The 20,348-nt window shown below is 39.0% G+C and overlaps 1 protein-coding gene across 2 annotated transcripts in view; it reads right to left on the bottom strand.

Annotated features, from left to right (window-relative positions):
• LOC126185078 (peroxisomal targeting signal 1 receptor) overlaps positions 1-20,348 on the bottom strand; it is a 237,663-nt gene that overhangs the window by 4,438 nt on the left and 212,877 nt on the right. For both annotated transcript variants that reach the window (XM_049927863.1, XM_049927864.1), the window contains exons 13-14: positions 17,427-17,597; positions 2,919-2,963 (exon numbers count right to left, since the gene is read on the bottom strand). In XM_049927863.1, the coding sequence (XP_049783820.1) occupies positions 2,924-2,963; positions 17,427-17,597 (211 nt within the window). In that variant the 3' untranslated portion in view covers positions 2,919-2,923. The remainder of the gene's footprint in view (positions 1-2,918; positions 2,964-17,426; positions 17,598-20,348) is intronic.

Here is a 20,348-nt window from a genome sequence, read left to right as displayed (position 1 = left end):
TTTTCTCCACAAACATTTTTTTGTAATGCCTAAATCACAGGAAAATTATAGATACATTGATGCAAAATCAGGTGCAAATTAACATTGTGGGCATAGTAAATTTGACAGGACTGATAAAAAATGTCAAACGATTGGACAACGTCAATTGCGGTAATGTTAAAGTGGGGTTATACTGTATGTTCATTGATCAGTGCAGTCGTGGAGTATGTGAAGGAGGTGGGTGGAGGTTCCATTTTCTGTAAGCAGTCAGAATGTGGTGTGGATGTAGGAAAAGGGAAGGAACCATCAAACATGTGATAATGGTTGTTCTGGCACATTTATTACGATGTGGTCACAAGTTACAACATGGGTTCAATATGGTCTCCTCACTCAGCAACATGCTGCATATATAACAAAGCATCATCAACATTTGCTCACAGCATATCCAGTACAATCAGAGTGATATGTCAAGAGTCTGGACACATACCTAAAGAGACAATCTCTCAGGTACCCCCCCCCCCCCCCCCCAATCCAACCAGAAGTCACATGGATTTAGGTCAGGGGGGTCTGAAAGGCTCCACATCTTGAAGTTGTCTAGAGATGAAGAAGACGTTTTCAAAGGTTTCTTGAAGCAAATCTTTTACCTGGCAATTAACATGTTGAGTCACCCCATCTTGCAAGATAACAGTAGTGTGGACACAGTCACACTCTTACAAAACTAGAATCATGTGTTGCAAAAGGAGGTCCTTATAATATGCAGATGTTACAGTACACCTAACAGGCCTGTGAAGTGTCATCACATCTAAGAGAAAGTGTACGTTGCTGCACAACATGAGGAGGAGTAAGGCCTCATATGCGGCAGTCCTATGCATTCATGGCAACATGCAGAGTAAAATGTGCCTCGACATCCCAAGATAGCCACATGTCATTTATTTCTACACGTGTCAGAAAATGAAGGGCAAAGTCATGGCATTGTAGTCTATCTTGGAGCTTAATTTGGTTCACATTCTGAATCTTATAGGGATACCAGTGTAAAATAAACCACAAAATCTTTTGAACCATTGACCAGTGGAGCAGGGGACAGACAATTTGTGTGACACAGCCAACCACTGGCTGCAGAATTTGAGGCATTTGCTACATCGTCAGATACAGCTACAGCAACTTCAATGACTGCTATGAGAATGGGCTGCCTCCCTCTCCCTGCTGCACGACATAATTCACCTGTTTCTTCAAATTTATTGATCATATTCTTTGGAGCATTTGCTGACATGAGGTATCTTCGCAACTCTTTCTGTCAGTAATATTCCTACAATGCAGCACTGATATTGCTGCTGATTTCATAAAACAACTTTGCCATCAGTGTAAGGTCTTTATCCTAAATTGCAATTTTACACCAACAGTTGCTTCAAAAATGAAATCAACATGCATCGCCAAGCAACAAACAGCATACTGACATCAAAACAGGAAACATTTGACATTCTGAATGCTAACAGCACCATATTTGCAACTGGTGGCAGAAAGTGGAACTATTATTTTTTCAGTATACTCCACAAGTGCACCAATTAATGAGCACACCTACAATGCTTTTATGCCCTGCAATGTGTGCAGCTCACACTGCAGCACTCAGAACACCATCAGTTTAACTGCAGCCATCCGGTGTCAGAGAAATATGAGTAGTACTAAGACTCATTAAAATGCTATTTTTGTACTAACCATAACATGGTGCAGTACTGTGCTAATGATATTAAATCAGTTGTTAAACCATCAAAACAAAGATAAAAAAGAAACTTTATGTGGGAATTTCTAGTTAACTTCTTGTATCTACATCTATGTGAGTACTGATCACTACTCAACAAATGGAGGCAAAACTGAGCAGCGAACATAAAAATACAAGGACAAGGTGAATGGCTCTTGTTCTGGCAGTGAAATACTATGTATTCTGGTTTAAAACTGTAACTATATTTGTGTTCACTCTCCTGTTAGGTCAATTTTACTAGGTAACATTTAGTTAGCATAAATACACAAAGAGCATTAAGCAGTTTTCTGGTAGTTTCTTGTTAATATTGAGTATAGAGCAAGTTTATCCGTGATTCTTTTCATATGTTTTTTATGATAACATTGATTCATTCCACATCCCGAAACGGTCTCCTCCTACATGGGCGCTACAGCAGCTGAATGATGGAATGAATGAATAAAGTAAATTAATAATTTTAATACAACAAAAATGTAAGTGAAGCATGGAAATTGAAATGCAAAACATTTGATTGATTCATCATATATGTAACTAGAGTCACTTCATGTCTGTAATTAATTCAAGCTGCAGAAGTTCTTAACAAAAAATATTTTGAAACACTGTTCAATTTCTCTGATTCATTGCACATCCCAGAAGACTCTTTCAAATGGCAGAATCTTTCTGATTGTTCATATGCATGCAAAATGATGTTAAGATTGTGTTTTCTACTTGGATATGTGGTTGCCCTTTATACAGATAAAAACCTGGTCACATAGCATTGAAGTATTGATTCTGGTATACAATGCCAAAGGAAGCTTAGTAGATTTAAAATACACCATGTTTAGAAATGAATAGCTAGTGACTACCAAAATGTTAAAGAAAACCACAAAACATGACAAATGAAAGTGGAGTTAACAATACCAGAGAAGGAAAGCTGCTACTCACCATATAGCGGAGATGCTGAGTCACGATAGGCACAATAAAAAGATTCACACAATCAAAGCTTTTGGCCATTAAGGCCTTTGTCAGCAGTAGACACACATACACACACGCACTCACACAAACACAACTTGCACACATGTCTGCAGTCTGAAAGAGCTGAAACTACAAGTGGAGTTAACTGAGATAAATCTTCTCTATTCATTGCACCAGGAAGTTTGTCAGTTTTGTATTTAAGAAATAGAAATGAATACTATAGAATATTTACCTGTGTTACTCAACCTCAAATGCTTTTGACAGTTTCTCAAGGTCCCTGAAAGAAAATAGTTGCAAGAGTTTTATAAAGAATATTAAATAACTTTATGAACCTTATCAAACTATTCTCAAAAGTCATCCGTCATTTACTCACTATGTACTTCTGAAAAAAAAAAAAATTTTTTTAGTATAAATGACCTGCAACCCTAAATCTAAAAGGTAAAAGTTTTAAATCAATACAGAAACACTATAATACGAGTATCAGTAATTTATTTGTGCAAGGATTTAACTAGAATGGTAATTTATTAGCACAAAGTATTAAGCAGTACAAGATTCTGATATACACTTACTGTTACACCTTACTGACTACAAATACTGTGAAACAAATTTAAGCACTAAAAATTACTGTGACAGACAGAGAAAATGTTAAGGTATAACAAGATGCACAACACTGACCCAGAAAATGTTTTGAGAAAGTTATGCAGCAATGCAAATGCCAAGAGTGATTGCAGTATATTTTGAAGTCTTAAGTTCAAGCCATAATTTGGTAGTCTATGGCCTGGCAATGTGCCAGTTGTTGCCATCTTTCCTTCCAATTATGAGGAACATGCTGAAAAGTAATGCCTCAGAATTTTTTTTTTTCATGAAGCTCTTAAAGCTTTTCAAGTAAAACATTATTAACATTCCACATCTTTATTCCTCGTGCCCACATATTTGCAACCCTCTGCTACCAGAGGGATCCCAACTGTATTGTGTAACATGTTGGTGTGTAACTTAACTATGTCAGTGTGTGAGAAGCAGCATGCTGCAATAGTGTTTCAAATTCAAATAGTTCATCCACACAATGGGAAACCTTCTCCTTCAGCATGGCAATGTCAGACCACACATGAATGCACCAATGTCTGTAACAATCCAATGCTTTGGATTCGCTGTCATCTATCACTGTGCATTCGGTCCTAACTTGGCCCCATCTGATTTTCAACTCATTCCAAAACTTAAAGAACAGCTTCAAGTATTTCACTTTAAAAATCATGAAGTGGTGTAAGTAGAGATGTGGTTATGGCTCTGTCAACAAAGCCAAATGTTCTAGACTGACAGTATCAACAAATTGGTCTCTCACTGTGAGAAATCAGTTCTTCACTAGGATGACTATGTTGAGGAATAAATAAGTAGATATGAAGACTAAAGATGAAGAATGTTAATAACATCTGTTTTATTTAAAAAGCCTTAAGAGTTCTCACACAAAAATTCATTACTTTTTAGCATGCCCTCGTATTTGAGTAGAATATGATGAGCACATGTACAAAATTTAGGGGAAGACTTGAAACAGCTCCTATAGGGCTAGCAGTAAAAACTGATGATGTATGTGTAGTGAAAATATTGTCAAAATTTGCACAAACTTACAAGTAGTGTAGTCTGTACAAAAATTACACAGTCATCCCCCCCCCCTCCTACACACACACACACACACACACACACACACACACACACACACACACACACACAGGTCTTGTCCATGGCAGTCAATTACACAAATAATTGGTCACAAGCCAGTCAGTATAGAATACAGGTTTAATGTTCAAGCTAAAGAATAAAAACATTTAATAATACTGAAAGTAAAATAAAAATAAAAGCACTGAAAGACTGAAGAGGTCATGGATCAGCCAATTCATGGATCAGTCAATTCATGGCTAATGGGTGGCAAGCCAGCTACTTCAGTCTTTCCATAGGTTTCAGCTGAGGTGTAAAAACCACAGATGAAGTGAAAGCGAAAAAGGAAGTTCCACCCATCTGGCAATCCCTCATTCACTGCAGAATAGTGGCTGAATATTCACATCACAGTATTGTAAAAAAGGAGAATAGTGACGAGCACTGAATGAATGTATACATACCACTCTTCCAAATAAAACTCAAAACCATATCCTCCACTTGAATGTCATCAGCTACCATTAGAGATAACAAGTTGTCAAGCTTCAGTGTTTGACACAAAGCAGCCAAGTTAGTGCATTCTAATAGGACACGGGTCACCGACGGAGGGTTGTTGCAACAAAACTGAGGTGGATCCTCTCACCTGAGGATATGACCACGAGCTTGGCAGATGTGGGCCAGCAAAAGATAGTAGATTCAGATTGAGGAGGGAAAAGAGAAGATTGCCACACAGTTGAGAGCCTTTTATGGTACACTGCCTAATTGTGGCGGCCACAGTGAGAAATTCCTTGTTTCAAGCCTACAAAAGCTGAAGACTTACTGTCATGCACAAGTTGGATCCTTGTATTCTCATCTCCAGGAACTCCATCTCAGTAGCTTCCTTTGCTAACTGGTCCGCAAGATTGTTTCCCAGAATTCCTACACATTTTGGGGTCCAGAGGAATACAATGGAGCTCCCAGTATCATAGAGGCAAGAAAAAAAGACTGTGTATGGTCAAAATCAATTTGTTCTGAGGATGGCATTCACTTATGGCCTGCAGGTTGCTTAGAGAGTCACAACTGGTTAGGAAATTGTCGTAGGTGTGAGTGCAAATATAATGGAAGGCTTGGATAATGGCCATGAATTCTGCTGTAAAGACACTACTGTAGTTCGTGTTATTCTTGGCCCCTGGATGTGTGAAGGCATGGCAGACATTATCATTGACATCTGGCCCATCATTCTAGATGAGTGCTGAACCAAGAAATTCAGCAAAAACTGAAAGAGACAAACATCAAAATGCAGATGGTCTATCATTTACTTTGATCCAATAGAAGGTTCGGTTGGATCTCTGGATGAGGCATGCACATGGGAGGTTTGGTGAAGGTAACGTGAAAAGAGGGTTCAGGGGAGGAAAGTGGAGGTCAGAGCAAGGAGACTTCAGATGAACTGCTACTGGGATACCTGACCAGAGTTACCTTTGTGAGAGTTGAATTAATGCCAGTTTTGTCCCAGCCTGTACAACAAGACTGGCCACAAGGTGCATCCGAAACACCCAAGTCACAAGCCAGATACCACTGTGGTAAAGCAGGTCATGAAGCCATAATGTCGAAGAGGTCACTGAACCATCAGATAGACACTCATGGTCCTCCAGTTGGGATAGTGTAACAGAGCAACGTGGAATTATCCTACATGTGCTTATACCAATCATAATGTCAATATTATTTTTTCTTTCTTTTCCTTATCTTTTTTTCAGTAGTGGTACATATATGACAGTAACACGAAATAGCTAATTCCTTATCGACACAATGTTTCATTAAACTTTATTATTCACTATACAACTTAATGATTGTTGATGACAACAGTATATTTAGTTTTTATAATGAAAACATTTTATTTAAAGTAATATTCATGATTTACTAAACCTGCAAACCATGTGCACATCATATTACAAGAAGCTAAAAACTCTTTGTTTCAAGGTTGACCTAGCTCATTTAAAAGCTCTCATTATCCACTTTTCAACAATTTTTTTCCCAAAAACTTTAGTATTCATGAGCTACAAATATTCAAAATTTTCATGTTCAAGGATTTTCCAACCATAACACTTCATTCTTTTCTAAATCCAGTGCCATAGTCTTGTAGCCCTGATCTTAAACAATCTGTTAGTTTGTTAATTATTCCAATTCAAGACTTCACTTTCTAGCAACGTTTTGGTAAACTTTGGGATCCCTGTAAACATTAAAACTACTCTCCCTTCTCTCCAAGAAGATAGTACCTATAATTTTTCCATTTTCTACATATACTGCTATTAGGTAAACAAATTTACTTCACTACCTATTGTATCACTGTCCCTTTTATTATTCCTGTCTTAGGTTAATTTCTAAAATGGAGCAGCTTAGTACTGTACCAGTTTGTAGTTTCTGTAATACGTGCATCTATAAACAGGTCATGCACTGAAAGCCTTAACCCTTTGGGTACCAATGGTTTCTGCCCGAAACCATCATTTTCATTAATTTTTTTATAAGTACCAGTGCCTTTCACATGAAACTAATGATGCTATTGCAAGAGATAGATATCTAGTGGTACACTGAGGTACTTCTATGAATGTAGTGCGTCACAGCAGTCTCTTACAGCATTAAAGGCATCAGTCAGCATGGAGCTTGTGCTACATGATTGTAGAAGATTGAGAAATGTTCTTTTTTTAAATAGTTACCATAGTGAGGAGATGACTGACAGTGAAAGTAAGTACACCTAAAATTACTGTAATATAAATTTATGAGTGGTTTTGAAATGTAAGCACTGGGGTGGTATGTACTTTTGATATAAATTCAATTTTATGTCCATTTTTGCTTATTATTGAGGATTATAATTTGTTTTGTGCATTACAAGTTCATGGAAGTTTTGAGGTGGGAATTGTGCCTAGGAGAAATGTGAAACTGCTTTCAAATATATCTCAGGAAATGAAGGTGGCTGAAAACTGTATGTTCCAGTACTTCCAAAGTGAAAACACCTTCTTAAAACAACTGATTATTTACTTTTTGCCACCTTCTTCTTGTATTCGTTGCTTACTCTGATGGTGAAGTTGAATTTTGTGAAATATTTTAAAATTAATTTTTTTCATATTATTGCAACTCAAAGGGTTAAGTAAGCACACCTACTAGTCAAACAGTACAGTAACTATGTTGTCAGACAGTTCGTTTCCACTACTCGAAATATGAACAGCTATGTAAAGCTCATATTTACACTATATATTAACTATGTATCTGGTTAAGTTGACAGTGAGTCTCAAACATATATAGTTACTTCATTGATTACTGCCACTTGCGAATTTATTGAATATGCTCAGAGTTATGGAGCTTGCTGGCCCATTGCAAAGATACAGATGTCCTGCAGTTTTCAGATGTGTTCACCAAACTAAACCATATGTTAATACATGTGAAGAACAATGCAAACTAAATTCTGCAGTGAACATTACATCAGTTAATAATAGATCATTATCATCAGTAACCACAAGAAGGAGACAAAGCAGACATTCTGCAAGACTTATGAGGCAGAGGCACAAGGACTAGGCTGGTAATTTACAATAGGACTAGAGCTTTGTACAGATGCAAGAGAGTGCAGTGGTCGACACCCCAAAAGGGGTAACTGAGGCAGCAGCACATACCAGGCAGTGGAGTGTGTTAAGTTTCAACTGGCATATCTCTTTTAATCTGACAAATAAAAGTCCCAAAAACTGGAATTAATATGACTCTACCACATTAAGCAGTTCATCACAAAGATAAAGTTTTGGATGTGGGTGAACAGTTCTGTGTCATCAGAGGTACATAACAATGTTTTCACAGTGGAAAACTGGGAGTCATGGGAGAGAGCCCAGGCTTGCACTCTCTTGATGGCACTGTGCAACTAGCAGTCAGCAACATTCATGGTTGAAGAACTGTACTAAATACAACACTCATTCACATACCGGGAGAGTGAGAACATCAGCTTCACAGCCTTTGCAAGCCCATTAAACATTAACAGAAAAAGGGTCACACTCAGCATGGACCCCTGTGACACTCCATTCTCCTGTATATGAAGGATACTATAGGATGTCGCAATGCATACGTGAAACAAGCAGAGAGAGAGAAAATTCTGGATAAATGTCAGGAGGTGGTTTCTAAAACCCCCTCTCATGTGGTAAGGAGTGGTAATGTCATGGGATGACATATGCCTTCCTCATGTCAAAGAAAACAGAAGTGAAGTGTCGGCAGTGGGCAAAAGGTCTCCTAATAGAATTAAGTGGTCAGTTGTGGATCAGTCAGCCCTAAATCTACAGTGCCTGTTGGATGAAAGCCCTTCACCTCAAGAGTGCAACATAGTTGTCGATTCACAATTATGCAGACCATTAGTGAGGCTGCTGATGGGCTTATAGCTGTCTATTTTGTAGGAGTTTTACCTTGTCTCAAAACTGCGACAATTGAGGTGCATTTTTCCAAAACTGAACAAGAGCAAAAAAGTAAATTTTGCAGGAAACACATGTTTTAAATATCATACTGAAATATTAGCTACATAAACGAGATAATTTAACACAGTTTCTTGTAGACACACTTCCAATTGAGTGGTCAACCTTTCTAAATTTTTCATTGTTTATTTTAGAATGGAGGGTCAAAGTTTCCAAGTTTTTTTGAAAGTCAATAAACGCAAAGATGGAAGTTAAAAATTTTTGTAATACACACATTCAAATTGATGTTTTCCATTCCTTTTCTCTCTATTATTACAAAGTTACTTTACTGTTCATTTTGCACAGAAATTGAATAATCTGCAACAACATAGAACTTTACTATCATACTTTTGCATAAATGTTTGATAATCAGAACCGCATGATAGCATCAAACACTACTGAAACACTGCACAAAATACTGGCAACAAAAATACTAACCTGGAAATCTACTGATTAATTTCAACAGTGTTCTTACAAAACTCTTCTACACCTTCTGGTATATTAAAATGCCTAATAAGTTTTAAGATAGACTTTTTCTTTTCCTTGCTGGTCATGTTCTTCTTTTCCAAGGTGGCAGCTTTCATCAATTCCTGGCTGCAGTTTCTAGACTTCTGTACTTCAACCTGTACACGACTTTCACTACAAGAGTCTAATACTGAAAGCAATACAATATTCTTAGAATTTTTGTACGCCATCACTCACTGAAAATACAATTTGAAAGGTATCTTAGATTTAGGGGTTTAAGTGCACTGGACTTGAAATCCTGTGCAGCCCAATCTTAATGTAGTATCTTTATGATGCCATGTTGTTCCAGCATTTTACAGTATTCAGTCACTGAAAGAATATCTTCCTTTTACTTGTAGTCTTTATCCACTCTACCAAACACTTTATCAGGATTATAACTACAACCATAAATAGGGAGCTAAAGCACCTGCTTATTAAATTTTCTGTTTTTTTGTGCATATCAATAATATATTTTTATTTCGACTGTGACAAGAGTCAGGAAACAAATGAATTTCATTTAGAGCATTTTGTGGCTGGGACACCTTAATAAGGTTTCTGAGAAAATCCAGTAGAGTGGAGGCTACTTGGCTGCAACCTTTCTGTAATCTTGTTTCAAGCCAAGTATAGAAATCAGTCCTTTCCTTTGCCTGTGCTCCAGAACTGTATAGCCACACCTGCCTTTAACAGAACACTTCACCTACACAGTGCTCTGGTACTGACTGTATATCAAAACATACTTTAAATACATTTGGATTTTCCTCCTTCATTATTACATCTTGTTCCTTTTGAGAGTGTCTTTGGTCATCCTTGATGTTGCTTAAAATGTTCCCCTATGCTGTGTCTCATCGAGACAGTCTTTATGTTCCTTCTCCCTGAGAAAAGCTGGCTCGAACTGAGCAATAATCCAGAATTAATGTTGTTGTGTGAACTACTAATCTATTTCTATTGTTGGTTCTGGCAGAAAAGTCTCTCATATTATCATTAACAGTGATGTTCTGTATTTTATTCCCCTTCAGATCCCTCAGAAGCAAAGCACAGTTTGCATTTATCAACTTTTGCTTTAACTGGCTAAGAGCAAATACAGAGTTTTGGAAAATTCAGGGTTTTCAACGCCCTACAACAGCAGCATATATCGGCTCTTGACAAAACTGTTAACAGGTGAAGCATGGCAACAAGATTGATCTGTAACTACAAAAATCTAAATGTTGAAAAATGGAGCATTTATCAACTTTTCAAAAAGTGTTCCTCAATTGCATTTTTCCCCCACATGATGGGAAGTGCATCATTACACCAATACAATTGAAGACTGAAAATATGTGGAATTGTTAATCTACAGTTAGATGTTGTAGCATTTGATTATGGATTCCATCAGGCCCTGGTGGCATCTTGTGACTAAGGGCCATAGCACTGAGGAGGTCCCATGTCTCCTGGGCATGATCCTAAATAGGCATCCCCCAGGCCACATCATACAGTGCTCTGTTAAACTATCACAATCGAGCTGGAACTCTCACAGATGCACAGGGGTGTCTCACACAGATCATCCCAGAGTGCTTTTAGTAAAAATGAGCATTATATGGTTCCAAAAACGGAGTAGTTAAGGTCAGTTTCTTATACTCTACCCATATTTTGATAGAGGGAAGGCTGAGCAGTAAATGTCAGTTGCAGACAAAGTGTGCCATGAAGCACTCTGCATTAACAGTAGGATCAGAATGAATCTTGCCATCAAAGAGGATACTGGAAATACTGGTTGCTAGCTGCTGACCATACGTACAACAGAACTTGACTCAGCTGTGTTTTGTAAGGTACCGTGCTGCACCAAGGAGCCTTTTGAAGGCAGTACGGTTCTGCACTGATGGGGTGATGCTTATGTCATTGGAGTGCTCACCTGTGAACTTTGATTGCCTTAAGGATTTCCTGTGTGAATCATGGGACTGGGTTGGGATGGTAGCACAGTATTAACAGCTTGCCACTCAGCTTTCTGGATGGACTATCGTCAAGAGTGCTCAGCTGGGGAACAGAGTGGGAGTGGCACGACAGTCAAGAAATGATCACTCTCGCAGAGGTCATTGTGTACCCTCCATTGAATTGAGTGGGGGATCCAGCCTGAAACCCAGGTACAGGTACTTATACAATTGAAAGGACAATATTTCAGAGACTTCACTGGTCTCATTAAGATATGGTTTTATGTTCATAGACAGAAACGCTTCACTCACTGCTTCAGTCTATATACATAAATTCCTATCTTTATGAGACCAGTAAAGTCTCTGAAATTGTGTCATTTCATTTGTATCACATATTTAGTTCATTTTCTAATGTCCATTGAGTCCCGGCATATACCATGAAGAGAAAGGCTACCAAATATGCTATGCATAGAATGTTGCTCTTCAGAGTCACTCATAATATTTGTAAAGCAGAACACATGGAAGCACCCAACTCTGCTGAATGACCAGCTGGAACCTTACAAGGCAACACTGCAGGGACAGGAGTGGAACAGAGTTAGTTGTAAGGAGCTGACACATGTGAACATGAGCCGCACAGTTTTGTAATGGTGGATATATGAAACTACAACTGTGCAGGTACCTGACAACACCCATATTTTAATGCACTGGCTACAGTGTTAGGTTTTGGGTGCCTAATTTGAACATTCACACAACAGGTGCTTAAGGCGGAATTGCACAGAGGCTGGAATGTGGGCCATGACGGGTGACCTTCCCCCAAACAACCCACACTAATATAATATTTTGAAAAAAGTGAAGGTAATACCCAATTCTGAGGACCAAACATAGCTTAACCAAAGAAATTTGGGAAAGAAAGCTTAAATATGTAACCCTATTTACGTCCCCATGAGAAAAGTCAGATTGTCAACAAGGAAGTTGTCCTACAGACCAAGTCAGAGAGAAGGTGCAGTTGCAGAATAGGACTGCAGCATGGGAAATGAAGGGCTACTTCAATGGCTTGCCCTCCACAAAAGAGTTGTGAGCCCTTGGGGACAGGATAGCCACAGAGTTAGACTTAAGGTATCGTTAAAGGATGTAGTACAACAAGGGCTCCAGGTCCTGTGTTCACCAATCACATATTGACAAAAGAACTGCGAGCCTTCTGCAGAGGTTAGTGATCCTGAAATGGAAACATGTTACGAAGGAATGCAACTGAAATATCTGCTTCAGTATTGAAATATGTTAATGCTAATGATTGGCCACTGAAGAGAAATGAAACATTTTATAATAGGAACAATGATATATGAATAACCATAATAATTGACATGTGGCAGTTCCTGAATGACAATTTCTTTTATTTTGACTAAAGTTCAGTCTTGATCACTCATGTATGTTTTAATGATATAGGTAACCGGTTTCGGTTCTTTCTACAGAACCATCATCAGACCCATGGCTCCCTTAGGATGGTAGGCGGAGCTCTCCTCGCTGCTACGCAGTCAACTCTGCGTTGACTGCGTAGCAGCGAGGAGAGCTCCGCCTACCATCCTAAGGGAGCCATGGGTCTGATGATGGTTCTGTAGAAAGAACCGAAACCGGTTACCTATATCATTAAAACATACATGAGTGATCAAGACTGAACTTTAGTCAAAATATAACAATTAATTGATCACTGCTTTCCAAAAATGTTTACCAAAATTGTACAATTTCTTTATTGTGGTCAAAGATCTGTGATCTGTGGTAGCTGTCTGAAGTAACTGTTAATGCTTTTATACTTTTCATAATTTGTTACAGGTTTCAAAAGGTTACCCAATTAAGAAATGTGAGAAAATCCTTTGGTTACATCTTACTGGGGATTAAGGGCATAGACCAGGGTGGTTCACGATGTTCAGCCTAGACACTCATGTCATGCAGCTTTTAACATCTATAAGAAACCATTTTATGGGTAACCAATACGAATGAGCTGTTTAACCAACACCATAAGCTGGCAGTGAGTTAATACATGAAACTGCTGTGAACAGAGCTCTGTCAAGATTTAGTATGGTTCATGTGTGCTCCAAATTCTTTGAAGCCCTAGTAGGTTAGTGTACCACAGATAGAGTTGCCAAATGCCCTCTTGATACATGTGAGTTCCTCAGCAGAAGTGAAATAATATTGGGAGTAGTGAACCGAAGGGATTGGGGCAATGTATTTAGACTATGAAGCAGTCCCATCTACTTTAGCACTCACAACTTGTAACATGATGTTTGACAGCATCAATAACCTGAACTTTAGAAACACAATTGCTTCTGCTACCATTTTCATAAGGCCAACACATAGCAGAACTTTAGGAACCGAAGACAGCTGAGTCAAGTTGAATGAGTAATGAATTAACATCAAATGAGAGAATGCAAATGCCCAGCATAGACTAATTGGTGGAAGGAAAATGACATCATTTCAGCCATCAATCTTTCACTTTATACTAATGAGAAACAATGTTGGATGCCCCGAAAGAATGTTTCATAGCAGAACCTCATGGAAAATTGTTGTTGTTGTTGTTGTTGTTGTCTTCAGTCCTGAGACTGATTTGATGCAGCTCTCCATGCTACTCTATCCTTTGCAAGCTTTATCATCTCCCAGTACCTACTGCAGCCTAAATCCTTCTGAATCTGCTTAGTGTATTCATCTCTTGGTCTCCCTCTACGATTTTTACCCTCCACGCTGCCCTCCAATACAAAATTGGTGATCCCTCGATGTCTCAGAACATGTCCTACCAACCAATCCCTTCTACTAATCAAGTTTTGCCATAAGCTCCTCTTCTCCATGTTCCAACATTTCTACGGAATCCAAAATGATCTTCCCAAAGGTCAGCTTCTACCAGCTTTTCCATTTTTCTGTAAAGAATTCGCGTTAGTATTTTACAACCATGACTTATTAAACTGATTGTTCGGTAATTTTCACATCTGTCAACACCTGCTTTCTTTGGGATTGGAATTATTATATTCTTCTTCAGGTCCTAGGGTATTTCGCCTGTCTCATATATCTTGCTCACCAGATCGTAGAGTTTTGTCAGGACTGGCTCTCCCAAGGCTGTCAGTAGTTCTAATGGAATGTTGTCTACTCCGGGGGCCTTGTTTCGACTCAGGTCTTTCAGTGCTCTGTCAAACTCTTCATGCAATATCATATCTCCCATTTCATCCTCTTCCATTTCCATAATATTGTCCTCAAGTACATCGCCCTCGTATAGACCCTCTATATACTCCTTCCACCTTTCTGCTATCCCTTCTTTGCTTAGTACTGGGTTTCCATAAAAGCTCTAGATATTCATGCAAGTGGTTCTCCTTTCTCCACAGGTCTCTCTAATTTTCCTGTAGGCAGTATCTATCTTACCCCTAGTGAGATAAGCCTCTACATCCTTACATTTGTCCTCTAGCCAACACTGCTTAGCCATTTTGCACTTCCTGTCAATCTCATTTTTGAGATGTTTGCATTTCTTTTTGCCTGCTTCATTTACTGTATTTTTATATTTTCTCCTTTCAACAATTAAATTCAATATTTCTTCTGTTACCCAAGGGTTTCTACTAGCCCTCGTCTTTTTACTTATTTGATCCTCTGCTGCCTTCACTATTTCATCCCTCAAAGCTACCCATTCTTCTTCTACTGTATTTCTTTCCCCCATTCCTGTCAATTGTTCCCTTATGCTCTCCCTGACACTCTGTACAACCCCTGGTTTAGTCAGTTTATCCAGGTCCCATCTCCTTAAATTCCCACCTTTTTGCAGTTTCTTCAGTTTTAATCTACAGTTCATAACCAATAGATTGTGGTCAGAGCCCACATCAGCCCCTGGAAATGTCTTACAATTTAAAACCTGGTTCCTAAATCTCTGTCTTACCATTATACTATATAATCTGATACCTTCTAGTATCTCCAGGATTCTTCCATGTGTACAACCTTCTTTTATGATTCTTGAACCAAGTGTTAGCTATGATTAAGTTATGCTCTGTGCAAAATTCTACCAGACGGCTTCCTCTTTCATTTCTCCCCCCCCAACCCATATTCACCCACTATGTTTCCTTCTCTCCCTTTTCCTACTGACGAATTCCAGTCACCCATGACTATTAAATTTTCGTCTCCCTTCACTACCTGAATAATTTCTTTTATCTCATCATACATTTCATCAATTTCTTCGTCATCTGCAGAGCTAGTTGGCATATAAACTTGTACTACTGTAGTAGGCGTGGGCTTCGTGTCTATCTTGGCCACTATAATATGTTCACTATGCTGTTAGTAGTAGCTTACCTGCACTCCTATTTTTTTATTCATTATTAAACCTACTCCTGCATTACCCTTATTTGATTTTTTATTTATAAGCCTGTATTCACCTGACCAGAAGTCTTGTTCCTCCTGCCACCGAACTTCACTAATTCCCACTATATCTAACTTTAACCTATCCATTTCCCTTTTTAAATTTTCTAACCTACCTGCCCGATTAAGGGATCTGACATTCCACGCTCCGATCCATAGAACGCCAGTTTTCTTTCTCCAACGTCCTCCTGAGTAGTCCCCACCCGGAGATCCGAAGGGGGGACTATTTTACCTCCGGAATATTTTACCCAAGAGGGTGCCATCATCATTTAATTATACAGTAAAGCTGCATGCCCTTGGGAAAAATTACGGCTGTAGCTTCCCCTTGCTTTCAGCCGTTCGCAGTACCAGAACAGCAAGGCCATTTTGGTTAGTGTTACAAGGCCAGATCAGTCAATCATCCAGACTGTTGCCCCTGCAACTACTGAAAACAGAGGATGTAACATCGATCACCTGACTTGGCTATGGACTGAAGAGAAGACGAAAGCTGTGCATTTTAAAAAGCAGATATATCAAAAATTGCTTGTTTCAAACACAGAGGAAAATTTGAATGATTATCATGATGCTAGGGTTGCAGCAAAGAGGGTAGCTGCAGCACCAAAATCAGTTCACTTCAGCTACATCTGTGACAAACTTGAAACACCAACTTGATAGTGAGAAATCTGTCGACTTGTGAAGCAATATCATAGGCAAACAGTGGACATGGAAAAATTCTTTGGAATCAAACAAGAAAAAACTATTTTCATGAGAATATGACAAAAATTTTCTCCGGAAAGTACAAATATGACCTTTAACCTGTGGCCACGTCCAGGATAGCACACTAAAAATCATCACATCTTAAAATAAATGTAAGTAACATTTCATTTCAAGCAAAAATGGGAGAAGAACAGTTTTAGAACTATAATTAATATGTATAAACTAAAATAATATTTCAGAACAACACTGACAATGTCTATCATAGAAAGAGAGACCAATGTCATACATAATAAATACTATATCATTATTTCAGGGTGGAAAAGGGGTTTTGTTTGCAAGCAAAAAAAAAAAATATGTCTTTACATTTTTGCATAATTCAAGAGATAAATCAGGTTATTTGTTGGATTACAAAAGATAAAGAAAAGATACAGAAAGTGGCCTAATGGAACATGGGTAGGTTACATAAGAAAATATGTAGGAGCAACGTGGATGTTTTCTACTTCAGACCATACTGCATCAAGAATTCCGGAGGTACCTTTATCCTTTATCTAGCAAGTAGTTTCTGTTGACTGTGATAATAACTAATGAAAAACAGATTATTTAATTATTTTAAGCCCAGGATAAGGGTAGGAGAAGGTGGCCAAGTCCAAATCATTAATGATGTCTCAGAAAACATATGGAGAAGTAAGACCATGAAAGTGCTCAATCTTAAATTACCCACAACCTTTTTCAAGTTATTAACTGATTTCACACACATTATTGTTTGTCCAGCACTGTAACTGATAAAAAGATGTGTTTTTGTCGTATGTTTCATATATGTCAGTCTAGCAAAATATTGTCTTTCACTAATAATATTAGTATGTTTATTTAAACAGCTTGATAATATTTTAAAGGAAAGAAATAAGGCACATTCTCCTACAACAGTGATGATTTCGTATCATCAAAAGATTTCTTGATCATTTTTCTCGAATTATGCAAGTGTGTGTGTGTGTGTGTGTGTGTGTGTGTGTGTGTGTGTTTGTGGGGGGGTGTCCTTTTTCAAACAAAGCCATCAATTTTAAACTATGTACCAGTATCTGCATTGAAATCTGGTATATACTACAGTATTTCACAGAACAGAAGTAAGTAAAGAAAAATAAGTACAAAAAGTGGGTTTACCTTTGCTCCACTGATTTCAGTAGCTCTTTGTCATCCATCAGAGTAAGGACAGTCCTTAATGAATTCCATATATTATCAGACATTATGGTTCCACTACCACCACGATAATTTTGTTGCTGTGATACAGATGCTTGCTGATTTAGTGAAACAAGGAAATGCTGTGCGGCCTCCCTAAGAAACAAAACCCATCTGTCTCCATTAAAATGTCTAAGAAGTGTTGACAATCCACAAATAAAATCAACAACAAAGGAGAAAATTTTTACCACTCAAAAAGTACAGAAAAGAATATAGATATTGTAGGAAAGTCCTTACAGAATGTTAAAAATTTAGGATTAAAGGAGACCACTCACCTAAAAGCAGAAGTGTTGAGTCACCAATAAGCACAAATAAAAGAAGGAAAACTTGCTAGCTTTTGGACTTCTCCTTTGATGAGCTAGAGTGTATGGAGACACACACACACACACACACACACACACACACACACACACAGCTAGACTGGCAGTGCCAATGCTACTTTGTTTTGCAGCAGGTGGGCTGGCTAGTTGTGCTGGGGTTAGTGTAAGGTGGGGTGGGGTGGGGTGGGGGCGGGGAAGAGAGAGAGAGAGAGAGAGAGAGAGAGAGAGAGAGAGAGAGAGATAGGCCAGCTGGTAAGGAGAGGGACAGTGGACAGTGGGTGGCTAGTGGTTCAGGAGGAGGCCAGTTTGCTGGCTAGGAATGCAGGAGGGAGGGTTGGCAGGTGTAGTAGTTGCAACTGGTCGGAAGTGGCACACACTGAAGGCTACATAGAAACATGAATTGATAAAGGTGACAGGATGGAGGAAGGTGCAGAGGCACTGGGTCACTACGATTGAGGACAGGATAAGTACAGGGACAGAGGCTACATTTTAAGGATAACTCCTATCTGTGTAGTTCAGAGAAGCTGAGGTGGAGGGAAGAGTCCAGATGGCTCGGGTTGTGAAACAGCCATTGAAGCTGAGCATGTTGTGTTCAGCTGCATGTTGTGCCACTGGGTGGTCAACTTCATTCTTCACAGCAGTTTCACAGTGACCATTTGTCCTGGTGGACAGCTGGTTCATAGTCATACCAACATAAAAGACTGTGCAGTGTTTGAAGCAGAGCTGGTATATAACATGGCTGCTTTCAGAGGTGGAATGCCCTCTGATGGATAGAATATGCCTGTGACAGGAGTGGAGCAGGAGGTGCTGGCTGGATGGATTGGACAGGTCTTGCACCCAGCAAATTTACCTTCTTTAGTGTGTGCCTATTGGTGACTTCATGGTTCTGCTTTTCAGTGAGTGGACACAGCAAATGCAAATGAATTTATCAATGCTCTCTCTCTGTCTCTGTCTCCACGTGTGTGTGTGTGTGTGTGTGTGTGTGTGTGTGTGTGGTGTGTGTGTGTGTGTGTGTGTGTTCACCACCAGGTGCAATGAACAGTGTGATGAACTATGTAAAAGAACTTTAATCACAACATGGTGTTATGAGTCCTTCCTTATCCAACAATAGTTAGTGAACCGCATTTCTGGATGCCACATGAGTGTGGTTCTAAAAAGTATTTTAATTTTTTTGCGTTCCCAAGAGTATTAAAATAATTTAAAATGAAGGATGCTAACATGTTTTAGTGTATCTTAAAGATAAAGATAATGGTGATTACTTCCAGCACAGAAATGTGTGAGATTAGATTACCTCTAAAGTCTTATTAAATAAGGTGCTGCATACATGTTGAACATGCTTCAAGGCAGGAGCAGGGAACATTTCTGAATGAAAATAACGCTGTCTCAAAAGAAAATTGCTCTCTTTAGAAGATGGAAGATATGTTGTGGTCAAGAGCAACATGGAGAATCCTATTTTGAGCATAAAGTTGCCCATCATATGACCAAATGCTTCATGATGGATCATACAAATCTGGACTAAGTGTGAATCTTATGTTATTGAAGATGCTTAGAACAACCATATTAGGTATCGTTTCACAAATAATCATGTATATGTGTAAAATAAAAACAAAGTAGAAACTATCATAATCACATGTCAGTCAAAAATGTTCAAATGTGTGTGAATTCTTATGGGACCAAACAGCTGACGTCATCGGTCCCTAGGCTTACACACTACTTAAACTTACGCTAAGGACAACACACACACACACACACACTGCTGAGGTCATCGGTCCCTACGCTTACACACTACTTAAACTTACGCTAAGGACAACACACACACACACACACACACACACACACACACACACACACACACACACACGAGGGAGAGAGTGGCCCACGTGTCAATCCTTTTTTCCAAACATCATATGCAAATGGGTTAAATTTATATACATTTATAGTTTCACAATTTGTAAATACTTTCTAATTTCTGTTAGTAAAAGATTCTGCCTGGATTGAAACTTATTTGTAACCATACACAGTTGTTTCATACACATTTCAGAGCAAGTCCTCATCAGAAATCAGAATGAAGAACAATAAATACAAAGTACCTATTGGCTTCCGTCTCGGGTTCTTCGGCCGACGTTCATCTAATGATTTTTCTGACGTTTCGCCAGCACGAGTGGCTGGCATTGTCAAAGCTTCACCCTCCATTGCCGGTGGTGAACTGGAGGCGAGCTCACGGACGCAGACTATATGTACCTGGCGCGCCAACGTCCGAGGGCTTCTCCACGGTCATTTCCGGTGCGGTTCTCCTCTTGCTACCTGCGACGGTCGTTCGCTGCAGTACGGGAAGCCAGGATCCGTTTACCTTAAGGCTTTCCTCCTTCTTGTTGAAACTGTTCGCGTGTTTTTGGATTTCTACAGCTTCTCTGAACAAGCGCGTGTGATAGTGCTTCTCTACAGCCAGAACTTCCGTGTCGGCGAATTTTATTGCGTGGTCGGTCTCATTCAGTGCGTGCTCTGCCACGGCCAATTTCTCCACCTG

This window comes from Schistocerca cancellata, chromosome 4 (assembly GCF_023864275.1).
Source record: "Schistocerca cancellata isolate TAMUIC-IGC-003103 chromosome 4, iqSchCanc2.1, whole genome shotgun sequence".
Taxonomy (NCBI): Eukaryota; Metazoa; Arthropoda; class Insecta; order Orthoptera; family Acrididae; genus Schistocerca; species Schistocerca cancellata.
Note: the sequence above shows the minus strand (reverse complement) of the source record. Positions and strands in the feature narration are given on the sequence as shown.